The sequence below is a fragment of the Chrysemys picta genome, chromosome 4 (genome assembly GCF_011386835.1).
Source record: "Chrysemys picta bellii isolate R12L10 chromosome 4, ASM1138683v2, whole genome shotgun sequence".
NCBI classification, from domain to species: Eukaryota; Metazoa; Chordata; order Testudines; family Emydidae; genus Chrysemys; species Chrysemys picta.
The window spans coordinates 31,797,615-31,814,839 of NC_088794.1; the positions used below are offsets into that span (position 1 = coordinate 31,797,615).

Sequence of the window (17,225 nt, forward strand, 5' to 3'; positions counted from 1 at the left end):
ATAAAAAAAATAGGAAATTCCAGACAAAAACTACATTAAGAGAAATTTAACGTTGCCTGGATAAGCACACAAGTTGGAAAATGACAATATGCATCTTGCCTCCTCATGTGCATGCATTATGACACAGTCTTTAATTACATGACCACACATCATTTGTCATATCATACAATATAGTATTTGATATTCTTTCTATCACATTAGAGACATGTGCAACATCTGAGAAAAAAATTCCAGTCTTCAAAATGTTAAGGATTGTATTAAAGAGGACTGCGATCAATTGTTCTCCATGTCCACTGAAGGTAGGACAAGAAGGAATGAGCTTAATCTGCAGCAAGGGAGATTTAGTTAGACATTAGGAAAAAAATTCTAATTGCAAGGATAGTTCAATTTCTAATTCCAAGGGAGGTTGTGGAATCCCCATCATTGAAGGTTAGATAAAGACCTGTCAGGGATGGTCTAGATTTACTTGTCCTGCCTCAGTGCTGGGGGCTGGACTGGATGACTTCTCGAGATCCCTTCCAGCCCTACACTTCTATGATAGACTGGATCACTGTTAGAACAATGAAAATATGGTGAGTATATCTTTAACAACCTGGAGTTTATCACTAAAAATGCCTCTGCCAGTTTTCAGCTTCCTATTCCCAACCATTCTGGCTTTATGGCTATTCAAAAAAGTTCATAGGAATTATTTGTATAATGAGAAAAGTGCATTTCTCCCCCACTGTTCTCATACTCAAAAATATACATACAATCTCTTATTTGCTCTTTAAGAAAAAAAAATCACCTTTTGGACAGAGACCAAGCATGGAAAATTTCAACCCAAAAAGTGAAATTTTTGGACAGTTATGAGTGACTAAAAACAGAGGGTTAGGATGGAAACCATTATGCAACATTAACTATTGCAGTCATAGCTGCTCCCATGATAGCATCTTATTTTAGGATGTTGTAATAACAGGTATTAAATTGACACAATACAGATGCCCAAAAATATACTTCAAGTAGACAGACTGTGCTTGTGTGGGCTTTGCCCCTAAGTACTCCAGGTTTATCCCGAGACAGGCTGCTGGAGACGGGAAGTAACGTCTGAAAGCCACTGCTGTGTTGGGCTAGCAAAGATGCTTTTTTTAACTCAGCTGGCAGAATTCTGGTCTGGGAACGCTGCCAGGTTCTAGTCCCTCCTTTGCCTACTCCCTGTAATTTCATTTAACTGACATGTAGAAGACATGTGGGCTGGCTTCTACTGGTACTTCTGAGCCTGGCAAGTGTCATAGGTAATATTAAAGCAGATATCCATGCCAAAACAGTTATGAATTGTATTTGATCAAATTACTCCTAACTTAAGACTAACACTTGCTAGTTTCCAAGACCAAAAGAATGTCAGATGTCAGGAATTATTTTGTTAAATCTTTTCATGCCAGGAGTTGGATTCCTCAAGTACAAAGATAAGGGCAAAATCTCCCTAAAGCTTCAATTCAAGTTAATGGGACTTAAGGACATACTTAAATCCTTTCTTGAATCAGGGCCTAAATGCAAAACCAATAGAGCTGGTTGAAATATTTTCATCAAAACTTTTGAGGAAAAGTTGCTTTTTGCCCAAAACAAAAAAAATCATTTTGGGCAAAATTTTCATTTTTTTTTCCAATGAAAAACAATTTTGATAAAAAATTTCATGTTTTGGGACAAACTCAGTTTTTAAAATCTGAAACTTAGGCCAAACCTCTTCCAATTAATCCCCTTTAATACTTAATTTGTCCTCCCAACTCTCCAAAAGGAGCAAAAGGCACCAGTCCATGTGAAGGGCAATAGAGTAAAACACATTTTGAGTGCCTAGGCCAGGCCGGTTTTGAAACGTTACAAGCAAAAAAATAACAAAACACCTGAATTGAAAAATACCACATTTTTGGAACCCTAATATTACATTTATGCACTATCCAATTTCCTTCAAACATTCCACAAAATCTCTACTATGGAATAATACCATGGACAAGAAATTTTGGGAAGTCTGTTTTGTTTAAAAATGGATTTTCTGACTGAGGCAAACTAGAATGCAATTTACTTTGCCATATTCCCTTGGATACTGGCAAAAATGATTTCATCAAGATCATTCCTTTCACCACATATCTTTTCCTCCTATGCAATCCTGCAGCAACATTGAAATCCTGTGTTTATGACTTAACAACCGGTTGCTATGAAAATGATTGAAGTGATGTAGTTTCAGCATTTCAAGCAAGTAGGTAAAGATGGGCCAGGATGAAAACAGGCTTTATTTAAACCACAATACTGTATCTAATAATTAATAAGGGGACCAGGAAAACTAAATACATAGTATGAAAGATGAGGAGTTTCATTTTTAAGTACTGCTTGTTTAATTGTTTTCCCATTGACTCAGAGCCCCTATTTATAAGGATGTTTGTGACTGAGCATTTTGTGCCTGAAATTGACTCCAAACAAATGACATCATGGGGCTCCATGCCATCCATTCTCTTAATAACTGTCTGATCAAATTTGCTAAACTTATTAGAAAGATTTATTTTCTTTAATGGGAAGAACCCCATAGATGCTTGTGATACTTCGCTGATGGTGAAAAGGCAAGGTGGGAGCAATCACTACCAATGACAGGGATCCAAGGTCATAAATTTCTTAAGCATCTCTTTCAGCATCTTACTGAAGCACTCCATCAGTTTATATGTCTGAGGGTGATAGACTGATGTCTTTAAGGCCTTGATTTTCAAGAGGTCACACAATTCCCCCGTTAGCTTTGAAGTAACATTGATCCCCTAGTCAATCAATATCTCCTTCAGTATCCACCTGTGCAAAAACCTTCATCGATTCGGTGGTGATAGTAGCCGCAGTGGTTGAGCAAAGGGAGATGGCCTCTGGGCACCATGTGACGTAATCCATTATCACCAGAATGCACTGGTACCTGGCCGCACTCTATTCATGGTCCCATCAGATCCATACTGATCCTTTCAAATGGTACTCCAACCACTGGGAGAGGGAGTAGTGGAGCTCATGTGTGGTGGGTATCATAAGCTGGGGGAGGCTCAGCCCCCCCAAACAGCCAAGCATGGCCCCGCCCACGCTCCGCCCCCAGGTCCCTGCTTCCGCTCTGCGGCCTGGCTCCAGGGCTGCAGGTGGAAGGGGCGAGTCTGGGAGCTAGCCTCCCCCAGCCGGCGGTTCATGCGCCGCCCATGGTGGAACTTTTGGGGCCTTGTCCATCGACACTCCAGGTACAATGCGCAGTAGTCCCTAATCTCTTTTTGTTCCCCTGCCAATAAAATTTGAGGGCCACCCTTTTAAAGGTCTTCTCTTGCCCCATTTGTCCCTCTCAGGGTATTGCATGTGCCGGTGCAGTACTTTGCAGCAGAATTTCTTCAGGACAAGAAGTTGTACTCCTTACTTCTCTAGTTTGGGGGTCCTTAGCCACCTGACACAGTCTCTTGTTTCTGAGTTCAAATAAAAGCCACTGCTTCATCAGTCATGTATTTATCATCTCATCAATTTATACTGGCAAGTTGGTCATACGCCCTGCTCAGGGTTGGGTCGTCCTTCTGTTTGTTACAAAATCTACATCTGCCGCCAGCAAGTTTAAGTCTAGGGGGTGTGAGATCCTCTGTTTCCCCTGAATACAAGGAGGGCACTGCTTCTGCGGGAGCTCCCTTTGCTCAGATCTTCTGTCTCTCCGACTCCTGATAACTTTTTGGGTTTCTGTGACTCAGGGGCCTCTACATGAGAGTCTGCCCCTTCCAGGGAGTCGTTACCCCATGACTTTATGACCTCCCTGAAGAACTCCCAATCCCAGCCCAAAAATCACCAGGTAATCTAGTGGATGGGCCACACCTGCTCATACTCTTCCTATAAGGCTTCCCACAATTGACTGTACCTCCTTTGTGGGATATGGGCACATATCCACATGAACACACTGGAAGTAGATAGGATCTGGAGGCAACCTTGGGGACACTGTTAGCTGTTCCCTAATCAATGTTGGGGTGCACCCCAAGTATACTTCTACCCCTGTAGTCCACACAGGAACTAATATCCTGATCAGGCCTCTTTTCCTAGCCATGGTATCAACTGCCCATGGCTATTCAGAGTTGCTAACCATTAAGAGAGAGTCACAGGAGAAATGTCCTCACTGTCCATGTGAAAAACAACTTCTGATCGAGGGATTTGCCCTATCTCTTGACTGCCCTAGGGGAAGCTGAGTGTCCGAGGGGGGCCTTCCCTCAGGATTGAGTTTTTCCCCAGCACTTTGTTCCCAGTGAGTCCAGGCTTCTGGGGTCTTGCCATAGCTGTGGATCATCTGGCGGACTAGGTTTGGTATTTGGTTCCTTGGAGCTTGCTCCCATTGCCAGGCCGAGAGATCCGTAGTCTACACAGTCTGTAGATCTTAATGAGCATCTTCAGGCCTGGGTGTTCCACTGGCTGGGTGTGCAGCTGCCATATAGTTTTCTGACAGCCATATTGTGAGGGCCAATGTCTCAAGTCTGTGCCGCAACACTTGCTCCCATCTTCCAGCCAGGAGAATTTCCGAAAATTGCTCCAGCATGACGTGCTCGGCCACCAACTCCCTGGTCTGCTTTTTGGGCTGGAGCCAACACTAACAATGTTCTTTAAAGCTCTGGGCTGCTGCACAAGGTCAGGCCCCCAGTGGAAATTTTTCCAGGTGAAAGTATCAGTGGGTCTCGGCATTGATATCAAAGATGTCTAAAATAGCCGCCTTGACCTGTGCATAGTCTCGCGTGTCCACAGAGTTGAGGCTCCAATACACAGCTTGAGCTGGCCCAGTAAGATAAGGTGCCAGCAAAATAGTCCAGTGTACAGATGGCCATCGAGCTGCTGTGGTGACCCTTTCAAAACTGAAGAGGAAAGCATCCAGGTTGTCCCGAAGTCCTATCTTTGTGTGTTTTATGAGACGCCTTGGGGCAGGGGTGTGGTTCGGCAACCCAACTGCTAGGCCCTCAAGGTTGTAAAAGGGTTGCCACCTGCTGGACCAGGCATTATTGCTGCTCTTGCTGTTTTGCCTCAAGCTCCCAGATGAGCTGTTGTTGTTGCTGTTGATGTGTGCTGCTTACTGTTGGGCGACCATTTGTTGAAACAGCTGGTTCTGTTCCTGCTGTTGTTGGGAAGCCTGTAGTTGTTGGCTGTCCATCCACCACTTCATCAATTTGTCTATACCCATACTTCCCCCACCCGCAAGGCCTTACAGAAGACCTGGGATGAGAGACCACATTCTCCTTCAAGTTGTGATGGGCAGTGCTCACTGCTGGTGTTGCCTAATGTTTAGGATATTAGGTCTCTACTCACCCTGCCTCCAGTGTCTCTCACTGGCCATTCTCATGCCCCTTGGGGGTCTGCCTTTTGGTAGGTGTTGACTTGACACTCTGGTCAGGTCACTAATTAGACTCCAAGGAAGATATTGGGTCCACATCCTCACAACTGGGGGGAACATCAGTCTATCTGTTGACCCTCTACGGACATCCAGCCCCAGCTGCAGTGTTTTCAAAGTCTCTACCCTCCCCTTGCTTCCCCAAGGGCGAGTCTGGAAGTGAGGGTTTTCATGCTCTTCAGAACAAGGGTGGTTGGTAGGGCAGCGCTGGCCCTGTCACTCCACTGAACCCCAGCTCAGGACCTTGTAAGAGGCCAGCACCCAGGAATGCCTTAAGGCTGCCTCCGTGGGCCACTTCCTACCGCCCACTCTCCCAACAAAGTCTTATAGTTTGACACGAGGTAGTGAAGAAAGAGTAACGGAACCTTCCACCCTTCTGGGCTCAGAAGGCAGGCTCTTTTTCTCAGGGAAAGGCTTCTGGAGCATCCTTCTTTAGGAGCTCTCAGGTTAGGTCTCTCTCCCTGCCCTGCCAGGCATTTGCTGAGCTGTCTGGCTCCCTTTTAAGCCCCACCTCCAGCTGTAGCATGCTCTGCAGTGGGGTGGGCGGGGTTGCCTTGGGCCAGATTTGCTACTTAACTCCTTCAGTCCCAGTGTGGGGCTTATATACCTCACCACAATAACCCATCTGACTACAGACTGGGGTGAAATCCTGTCCCCAGTGAAGTCAATGACAGAATTCCCTTTGACATCAATGAGGCCAGGATTTCACCCCAGCTCCTCAGTTAGGATATACCAGTGTAACACCATTGATATCACTGGAGCTATGCTGATTTATACCAGCTGAGATCCTGGCCCTAAATCTGTAGGTTATTGGACATACATAGAATTTTCCTACACTGGGAGGGAATAAAGGCAGCAGAAATGAACATTTTACCACCCAAACAGGGAAAGGAAAGGTGTCATATTCCTCATGTTTATTCCAATTATGGTTTCTTTCTTACCTCACAGATACAAGTAAACTGTTGTTCAATTTCAGTTGTCTTAGATTAGGGAGATAAGCACCTGCAGGATCAGAATAAAGAATCGTTTTGTAGAACTGGTTGCAGAACATAGGAAACATATGCCCGACCTCACAAGCTCAAGCAGCCCACAGATTTTTCAGATGCACTTCTTACCCCTCTTGACCACTTCTAACACTCTAGACTATGTTTGAAAAGTTAATGACACGATTTCAGTTGTGCAACATTCCAGCCCCTGCATTCTTTCATTATAAGCTTGCATGTTAGCTGCAGTGGTTTCAGAGTTATAACCTTTGAAACTCCCCTCTGAAAAGCACCACATGGCATCATTCCCAACAAGAACAAACATTAACAGAAGGTTTGCTTGGAGGTGATCATGTGTTGCTCAGTCTGATTCTATATCCTTATTGACTAATAATGACTTATTCTGAAGAGTTAAGGAAGATTTACATTATCTCCCTCTGTGCAACATATCCCCATGTTTTTTATAGTTCGCTCTTGATTCTCTCTTCTACATCTCTCTCTTTACGCTGTTACCTACCGCATAATAACTGGTGATGGAATTGCAGCATATGCTTCTTAAAGCCAAGTCATACTTTATTTGAGAAACTGAAATCCTCTTACTGTATATTTTTCTAAATGTGATTCTTGAACCAAGCAGCAAAAGGTGCCATCTTATTTGTCACAAGCCCATCATGTTATAATTAAGGCTGCGAGTTTGTCATGAAGGTCATGGAAGTCATGGATTCCATGACTTTCCAGGACCTCCGGGACTTCTGCAGCGGCCAGTGCGGCTGGCCCGGGGACTGCCTGAGGAGCTCGGGCAGCCCCGGGGTCAGCCGCACTGGCTGCTGCTGGGTCAGTCTCAGGCCACTGCCCCCCTCCTCCCCACAGCAGCAGGAATTTGGGTGAGTGTGGAAAGAGGTTCAGGGCGATGCTTATCTTGGGGGGGCTCCCTGGAAGCAGCAACATGTCCCTACCTCTCAGCTCCTAGATCTGTGCACTGCCTCCGCCCACTGTTACTGCCCCCGCAACTCCCACTGGCCACAGTTCCTGGCCAGTGGGAGCTGCGGAGTCGGCACATGCGGTGGAGGCAGTGAGCGGAGCTAGGAGCTGAGGGAGGGACATGTCGCCGCTTCTGGGGAGCCACGAGGAGCCAGGTAAGGAGCCTGCAGTCCCACCAACACCCCTAGCACCAACAGGGATCCTGGGCTGCTCCCCCTCCCGATAGGGTGACCAGACAGCTGCCTGAGCTCCTCAGGCAGTCCCCGGGCCAGCCACACTGGCCGCTGCAGAAGGTTTTTAAGGTCAGGCTTGACAAAGCCCTGGCTGGGATGATTTAGTTGGGAATTGGTCCTGCTTTGAGTAGGGGGTTGGACTATATGACCTCCTGAGGTCCCTTCCAACCCTGATATTCTATGATTCTATGACAGCAAGTGTGAAAAATCGGGAGGGGGATGGGGAGTAATAGGAGCTATATAAGACAAAGCCCCTATCAGGGTTCCATCCCCACTCTGAACTCTGGGGTACAGATGTGGGGACCCCCATGAAAGACTCCCTAAGCTTGTATTCTACCAGCTTAGGTTAAAACTTCCCCAAGATACAATTCCTTTTCTTGTCCTTGGATGGTATTGCTGCCACCACCAAGTAATTTACACAAAAATTCAGGAAAAGGGTAACTTGGAGTCCCTGTTCCCCAAAAATATCCCCCAACCCCCTTTCCTGGGGAGGCTTGAGAATAATGTGAGTACCAACCAGACCCTTTGTCTTCAGGACACTGAAAATCAAACAGGTTCTTAAAGGAAGAACTTTATTTAAAGAAAAAGTAAAAGAATCACACCTGCAAAATCAGGCTGGAAGATAACTTTACAGGGTAATAAAAAGATTTAAACACAGAGGATTCTCCTCTAGGCTCAGCTTCAAAGTTACAAAAAACAGGAATAAAACTCCCTCTTAGCATAGGGAAAATTCACAAGCTAAAACAAAAGATAATCTGATGCATTTCCTTGCCCTTACTTACAATTTCTGTAATTTTAGATGTATCATTTCAGGTATGTTTTCGGGATCTGTTTTACCTGCCTGGTCTCTCTCTCAGTCCAGAGAGGGAACAAACAAAGAGAGCACAAACAAAACCTCCCCTCCCCAGATTTGAAAGTATCTTCTTTCCTTATTGGTCCTTTTGGTCAGGTGCCAATCAGGTTATTTGAGCTTCTTAACCCCCTCAGTACATCTGGCCAGGAGGGATTTTATGCTACTGCATACATAAAGGTCGTTACCCTTCCCTTTATATTTATGACAGCCCCAAATATTGGGACTGTCCCTATAAAATCAGGACACCTGGTCACCCTACCCCCGAGCACCCATGGTGCCCACGGGCAGCCCCCCCAAGCACCCGCAGCACTCCCTCCCCCCCCCCTGCAAGATTTAGTTAGGGGTATATAGTACAAGTCATGGACAGGTCACGGGCCGTGAATTTTTATTTTCTGCCCGTGATTTGTCCATGACTTTTACTAAAAATACCCGTAACTAAAACATAGCCTTAGCTATAATTGCATTGACCAAGATCCCAAAAGTCCTACCTTTGTTTTGTTATTATCTAATTTCATGTATTTTCTGCATATAATCTATTGTTTGCTGCTTGGTTTTGTAAGTTTCATAATCATGAGTAACCTTTATTTAATTATTTGAAATTCTTCATTCTGATCCCATGGAACATTTTCCTTTTCACTTATTTCTAGAGGCAATTCTGAACTAAAACCACAAAACCAAACTCCCCTAAACCTTGGAGCAATTGGGATACAGGTACAAATTCTGTATCTCAGCCACCATCTCTATTAATCTCTGACTAATTCTAGATCTTATAATTCAGTCCAATGTATCTTGTTTTAGTTACCGCAGATGAAGGAACGACTTTAAAATGGTGTCTGTGGGCATCCTGGTTTCACTATATGGTATAGTTGTATGACATTTTTTATATAACACAGTAAACTAAAATCCCTTTTAATTGTCAGAAACAAATGTTCTATTTAAGTGACAGACACAGAAGCTGGTAGAGTTGAGCAACAGACCTGGTATGGTTCTACCTCCACCAGTTTTCTACCAGCGGAAATTTCCCTAGACGGGGGAATTCCCCAGTACAAACCTCCAGTCACTTTGCAGCCTGAACCTTTTCTCCAAACCATAAGAAAAGCATCATCAGTTTGATGCTATATGGGCCAGTGTAAAGCTAAACAGTTATGTTCTTGAAAAGTATTTTTGTGAGCCCTAGGGATAAGCCACCTCTGGCAAGGCATTAAGATAATACAAATAATACATAATGATAATAGTCCAGAAAAAGGAAATCGTTCCAACTTTCCCTTCTATTTGATGGAAGAATTTTGACCAGGGCCTCCTGGGATACTCCCATCCCCAGCACATCCATGAATCATCTCTCAATAAATGAGCTACTTATGTGATATATTCAATGCTGTTTGAGAGCTATTATCATCCACATATTGGCATCTGTGTTTTTCTATACAGGCACTGAAGACCACACTGAAAATATTTATCTGATTATTTTGCAAAGGTCTTTGGAGCACTTTAAATATGTAAAGCACTGAGTGAAACTAAGGTATAGTCGCTTGTTGCTTCTTAGTTTACAGCAACCAAAAGCAAGTTAGATGTCCCTCACAGCACAAATAAAACATGATCCCTGCCCTGAAAAGCTAGCAGTCTAATGTCAGACATGATGCAGAGAAGAAGGTAACAAAACAGTTCAGGGGCTTGGAAGAGCCAAGATTAGGGCCAATTATGCTAGACATTGAACAGACACATATGGGATAGTCCCTACTATAGAGAATTTATATTTTAAATAAACAAGACAGACAAAGAGTGGGGAAGAGGAAGTATTGGTAGCCCCAATTGACAGATGAGGAACTGAAGTGCAGAGAGATTAAATTACTTGCTCAAGGTCACAAAGAAAGTCAATGGCAGAGCAGAAACCACAACACAGATCTTTTCAATCCCAGTCCAGTGTCTTAACAAGACCATTCTTCTTCTTAGGTTACACCAGTAAAATTAATCAGTTACTCAGCAAAGGCTAGTTCACAGGATGATTAAGCAAAAAATGTATTAAAATGAGAGTATATTAATAAATGTGTTTGACTCATTTCTTATGGGCATCATAGTAGAAATGGGTATTAAGTAGGGATGTGAATGAGGGGAGGGGAGTGGCCTTGCAGACTAGCTTGGCAAGGGCATTCTATTCCATGCATATAGTGTTAGTGTGAAAAAGGGATTCAAGAAGGTAGAAAGGGTGACAGTCAGAATCACAAGCCAAGATTGTTTGAGCAGATAATTATTTACTTCTTTCCTCTAACCCAGTCCTCCATCTCAGAAATTCTATTGCTCTTGGGCGCAAGCTATCTGATGGTAATGCAAGCTGTGGTAACTTCTAAACTGTTTAACTCTAATGGGCTCTTTAGTGAACTAACAGAGAAAGCATTCCATGTGCATCAGGGCAAAATTCTGCCAACAAGATTCTTATTTACTAGGATTTTACAACATCACTCTCCAATACTATAGGCTCTCCCTTTAAGTTTTACTACTACATATACAATTGCTTCATTGATGTTAAGAGTTCATTGTCTGTCTAATTGTTTCAATGATCCTGACTCCTTATGCATAGATCCAAGAATGGATCCCAGAATGGCTTTGCCAGAAGGCAACAATTGAAACAGAATGCACAGCATTGTGGGCAACTTGATTAAAATCACCTAGGCATAAGAGAAGCCATGTAATGTCTTAGGCTGGGTCTACACTACCCGCCTGAATCGGCGGGTAGAAATCGACCTCCCGGGGATCGATTTATCGCGTCCCGTTGGGACGCGACAATCGATCCCCGAATCGATGCTCTTACTCCACCAGCGGAGGTGGGAGTAAGCGCCGTCGACGGGAAGCCGCAGAGGTCGATTTTGCCGCCGTCCTCACAGCGGGGTAAGTCGGCTGCGATACGTCGAATTCAGCTATGCTATTCACGTAGCTGAATTTGCGTATCTTAAATCGACTCCCCCCTGTAAGGTAGATGTAGCCTCAGATGAATGTATCCACCATTACTTTAAACAGGGATTTCTACAACTTGGTCATGAATACAGTTCCAGATATCAGAGGGGTAGCCGTGTTAGTCTGAATCTGTAAAAAGCAACAGAGGGTCCTGTGGCACCTTTAAGACTAACAGAAGTATTGGGAGCATAAGCTTTCGTGGTTAAGAACTTGAAGTGAGGTTCTTACCCACGAAAGCTTATGCTCCCAATACTTCTGTTAGTCTTAAAGGTGCCACAGGATCCTCTGTTGCTTTTTACAGTTCCAGATCTGTCAGCAATCAAAATTGAAGGGGTAAACACATAGAAAAAAATATTCTATCTTCTTTACTCTACACTAAACACCACGTGCAGCTAAAGAAGAGTGCACAAGTAAATCCGAATGCTGTGGACTTTGAAAAGAGACTTGCCAGGAGAGTTCAATTTTTTGCCTGCCACTCAACAAGACACATAGAAAACAAATCACTGGAGACTTCAGCAATGACCTGAAACAATAATGGGGCTTAATTTTCAACTGCTGGCATAAAGCCCATAATTACTTTAAAATAGTCCATTTGACAACATTTTGCATTTTTCCACACACCCTTTCTTTGAGAAATATAACCAGCTCCTCTCCACCAGATCATATCACTGTGCATAAGGCTGGTCTGACAACTTGAGAAAAAGTCATCTGGATTATTTGTTAAAGCCCTCCATTCCCCAAAACTGAACTGACCAATTTTATATAACAGGGGAGACCTTTAGGTCAGCCTAACCTTGTGCTCTGGGAGATGTGGATCTTGAATGCTCCTGCTGGGGTCTGTACATAGCTAACAACTCTTAAAAATTTTCAAGAGGAAATTCTCCATATAAATTGTGGATTTGGGGGCTGCCAGGGTCCTAGCTACTGGAGGGTTTCCATGTACAGTCTGGTGACTTTATATAGCAGAGGTTAAGTGACTTGACTAAGGCCACAGATAAAATCAATGTCATGGTCAGGTTTAGCATGCAGGACTCGCTTACTTAGTCTATTCTGTCTCTCAGATTAGCTACTAGAGGCCACAATAGCTGCTCAGCAGAGAAGTGGTTCAAGTGCAGTTGGCTGGGCAGGTATTTGTAGTGAGTCTGGCACCTTCAGTGGCAGTCTAGGTGGCACTGCCCCTTCTACAGAGACAAATTGTCCTGGGATAACCCTACAAACCCAGGCCCCATTCCACAGGTCCAAAAAACAAATGAACTGAAAAAAAAAAACTCAGCCTCGGATAGCTGTCATGTTGAGAGAGATAATGAATGACCAGTGAAATTTAAGAATAATCCAAGTGGCAAACTTTACAACCTAGCAACCTATTGCCATTTTCCAGGGTGTTTTCAGAAGGAAAAGGGCTAAAAAGTTACTTATGAAAAATTACAGTTCAGATTGGCTTGATATTTTGCAGTACTCAAAGTCAGTGGGGACGTACAACTATGGGATTTGTAGGATCCAAAGGCCAGCTCTCCGTGTAGACTTGGACTAAACAGTGTCTGCATGCAACCCAGAGATAGTACACTGTATCCAGAAAAGTTAGCAAAAGTCGATCAGAAGGGACTGGAGAGTGACAGATTTATTCCAGTACTAGGAGGGAAAGGGAACTATGACCTGAGGGGAACACATGAGAGAGGAAAAGAGAACAGTGAGATGGTAAATAAACAATTTTCTTTGTTCTTTCTTTCTAGCCTGAATGATTGGGAAGATCTAATAAATAGATCCATTTTTTGCATGAACATATGAGGAAGAACAGACAGCAGAGATAAAGACTGAAGTAGGCAATGGAAGGGGCTACAGGTTTAAAACAACCACCCTCCAGAAAAGATATGGAGGATGTATGCCTTGTAACTGGCTAGTCATATACAATGGAAAAATATGGAGGAATGGAAGCTCAGCTTTGGAGAAGAAAAGAATGGAAATGGCAAAAGGAAATTTCCTTAGGGAGATGACCAGTGCCTGCCGATAGTGGAGGGGCAGAGTGAGGGCAGCTTAGAGTTACCATATTTTGTGCCTCCAAATGGAGGACACTCCACGGGGCCCCGGCCCCGCCCCCAGCCCCGCCCACGCCCCCCTCCCCAACTCCGCCCCCTCCCCAAAATCTCCGCCCCCTCCCCTGCTTCCCGCGAACATTTGATTCGCGGGAAGCCTGAAGCAGGTAAGGGGGGTGTGGAGGGAGGAGGCGCGGCCCAGGCTGGCCCCCCTGGCGGCTCCAGCCTGGGTCGGCTCGGGCCCTGGGGTGCCGGCCCCGGGCCCGAGCACCCCCGGCCCGCCCAGCACCGCCGGCCCCCGGGCCCCCGGCCGAGCACCCCTGGCCCGCCCAGCACCGCCGGCCCCCGGCGGCCCGGCACACCCCCCGGCGGCCCAGCACCGCCGGCCCCCGGTGGCCCGGCGCACCACCCGGCACTGCCGGCCCCCGGCCGCCCGGCGCCCCCCCCGGCCGCCCGGCACTGCCGGTCCCCGGCTGCCCGGCACCGCCGGCCCCCGGCCGCCCGGCGCCCCCCCCGGCCGCCCGGCACCGCCGGCCCCGGGCCAGCCCCCGGCCCAGCGGCGCCGGATTTTCCCGGACATGTTCGGCTTTTTGGGATTTCCCCCCAGACGGGGATTTGAGTCCCAAAAAGCCGGACATGTCCGGGGAAATCCGGACGTATGGTAACCCTAGGGCAGCTGGCTTCAGCAGGGTTACTCAGCATGTTCACTCTGTGTGAGCATGCTCAATACAAGCCAAGCAGCAAATCTGGATGGGCACATGACCCTGCATGTCCCCCCAATGCATCATCTCCGTTAGGGAAATCTGAGTGCATTATGAACTGCAAAGGAGATGGATTTAATTATACACTAAATTATCATGTGCATGTCATAAAAAGATCTGTGCATCAAAATTATCAAAGAAAACAGTGCAAAATGGCTGGACAAATCAACACAACTCTCGTACCACCTTACTTCTCAACCCACCATCTAAAATCTTTGCCAAATTAAAAGACTTCCTTCAAAAGATCAGCCTTTGCATATTAAAGGGGGCAATCCACAGACTTTGGTGGACTGCAAGTGAGACTGAGTTCCTTGAGTGAAAATACCCTGCCACCCACTTCCTGGAGTTGGTCTCTGGGTACAGGGAGCGAGACCATCCCACCGTACCATAATTTCTGTGTTGGAACAGGGTGGAGATGATAAGAATCAGCATGTTGCTGAAAGAAAGGGCTAAACAAGAATTGGGGGGTGGGCGCTGACAAGCTCAATGTAAACTTTCCTGTACAAGGAGTTCTCTCAAAGTACATTACTTCCTGCTTCTCAAGTCCACTGACATTTACAGGGAGAAGAATGATAAGTGACAAGTATTGACAGCATTCATCAAAATTGTGGTGCACATAGAATCTCTCTCAAGCCCATTCTCTAGCATAGTTAGATGTTCCATTTTTAACAGGACTGGATGAGATAGTTAAGTACTGTAAGCAGTGTGACAGACCCAGACCAGAGGGGTACAGGAGTCTGGTAGAGGGCAAATATACTGGTCACTGGATGAGTAGTTTTCTGTTCCCTGAGTGACCAGAGCAGGGGCTGCACTAGAGTAATCAGGAACCTGCTAGAACCAGTTAAGGCAGGCAGGCTAATTAGGACACCTGGAGCCAATTAAGAAGCTGCTAGAATCAATTAAGGCAGGCTAATCAGGGCACCTGGGTTTTAAAAAGGAGCTCACTTCAGTTTGTGGGGTGAGTGTGAGGAGCTGGGAGCAAGAGGCGCAAGGAGCTGAGAGTGAGAGGGTGTGTTGCTGGAGGACTGAGGAGCACAAGCGTTATCAGACACCAGGAGGAAGGTCCTGTGGTGAGAATAAGGAAGGTGTTTGGAGGAGGCCATGGAGAAGTAGCCCAGGGAGTTGCAGCTGTCATGCAGCTGTTACAGGAGGCACTATAGACAGCTGCAGTCCACAGAGCCCTGGACTGGAACCCGGAGTAGAGGGCGGGCCCGGGTTCCCCCAAACCTCCCAATTGACCTGGACTGTGGGTTCTCCCAGAGGGAAAGGTCTCTGGGCTGTTCCCCAACCCACATGGTGAATCTCTGAGGCAAGAAAATCTGCCAATAAGCGCAGGACCCACCAAGATAGAGGAGGAACTTTGTCACACTGGTGTCAGGAGTGGGATCTTGGGGTGCATAGCGCGGCGGAAGAAGGAGGGTGATTTAAACAAAAACAAAAAAAAAAGGAGAGGGTTTATTTTTTTTCACCACAATGGATGACGTAGTGCAGGCACTGATACAAGCTATGGAGGCCCAGCAGGAGGCTACGCATGTCCAGGCAGCCACCCAACAGGAGGCAGTGCGGCTGCAGCAAGAGACTAATCGCCTGCTGATGGACCAGGCTGCTCAAGACCGAGCTATGTTGCGGGAACTGGTAAACCAGGTAAAGTCCCTTACAGAGCTGAATCGCGGCCATGATGAGACGCGGCTCATATGGGCCAGCCATTGGATGCAGAAAATGACACAGGAGGCTGATGTAGAGGCATACCTTCTGGCCTTTGAGAGGACAGCCCTATGGGAGGCCTGGCCTCAAGATCAGTGGTCTGGCATCCTTGCCCCATTCCTGTGTGGGGAGGCCAGAAGGCCTACTATGATCTGCCTGAAGAGGCTGCGGCAGACTACCTCCAGCTGAAAGCAGAGATCCTGGCCAGATCTGGGGTAACGACAGCAGTGCGGGCCCAGCAGTATCACGGTTGTAGGTACCAGGAAGACAAAACCCCGCAGTCCCAATTGTATGACCTCATCCATCTCGCACAAAAGTGGTTGCAAACAGAGTCCCGGAGTCCGGAAGAGATACTAGCGGTTCTGATCATCGACCGATACATGAGGGGACTACACCAGACCTTCGTGCCTGGGTAAGCCAGAACGAACCCTCCACCTATGACGAGGTTGTCGCCCTGGTAGAGAGGCGAAGGACAGCGAGGGAGCTGACCCAACCAGTTAAGGAAGAGGCACCCCAGGTTAAACTAGCAGCACCAAGCCCTAAAGTTCGGGTGACTGGGCCACCAGGAGGGCCCAGGTGGAAAAAGAGAGAGGCTGAAGGCCCATTAGAGGCCACAAAGAGTCGGAGCACTGAGGGAGAAGAGGATCGTGATGTTAGACTGCCCAAACCAAGAGACCGCGGAACGCCTAGGGCTCCATACAGATGTTATGCCTGCAGGGAGTGGGGACACATAGCTGCACAGTGTCCCAATGCTGAGGAGCCTATGCAGTGTAACCTGGGGAACTGGGCAGATCCATGCTCCCTAATCCACCTTGTGGGGGTCTCACTAACCCCACATATGTATACCAGACCAGTGAAACTTAATGGGGTAGGGACCACGGCACTGGTTGATTCGGGGAGTGCTATCACGCTTATCTCAGGGAAGCTCGTGAAGCGTAGTCAGCTGCTGCAGGCTAAACGTACGGGGATAACATGCGTCCATGGGACAGTTAGTTACTACCCCATCATCCCAGTAAAAATCAAGATCCAAGGGAACACTACTGAAGTAGCAGCAGGTGTAGTCCCTAAACTCCCATACCCGGTGCTCATAGGGAGGACTTCCCAGGGTTTGGAAACTTACTCCCAGTAGGGGGATTGGAGAAAGATGGGGACCCTAAAATTGATGAGGCATCCAGAGCAGACTGTCAACCCCCAATCGTCTCTGAAATATCCCCAGATTTGTTCTCCACTCCCAGACAGGGTAGAAAGACAAAAAGGGAAAGAAGGGCAGCTAAGGCCTTGGGAACCCGAATACTGACCCAAAGCCAGAGGGTCGCTCTTGTAGGTAGGCGGACCCACGCAC

General features: G+C 46.5%; 1 protein-coding gene across 18 annotated transcripts in view; it reads right to left on the bottom strand.

Moving 5' to 3' along the window:
• The window catches only part of LRRC56 (leucine rich repeat containing 56), a 161,194-nt gene that overhangs the window by 51,007 nt on the left and 92,962 nt on the right, over positions 1-17,225 (bottom strand). For 9 of the 18 annotated variants that reach the window (XM_065591963.1, XM_065591964.1, XM_008174918.4 and 6 more), the window contains one exon: positions 6,331-6,391. The exons of the other annotated variants lie outside the window; for them this stretch is intronic. In XM_065591963.1, coding sequence (XP_065448035.1) covers positions 6,331-6,391 — 61 coding nt within the window. The remainder of the gene's footprint in view (positions 1-6,330; positions 6,392-17,225) is intronic. 18 annotated transcript variants of the gene reach the window in all.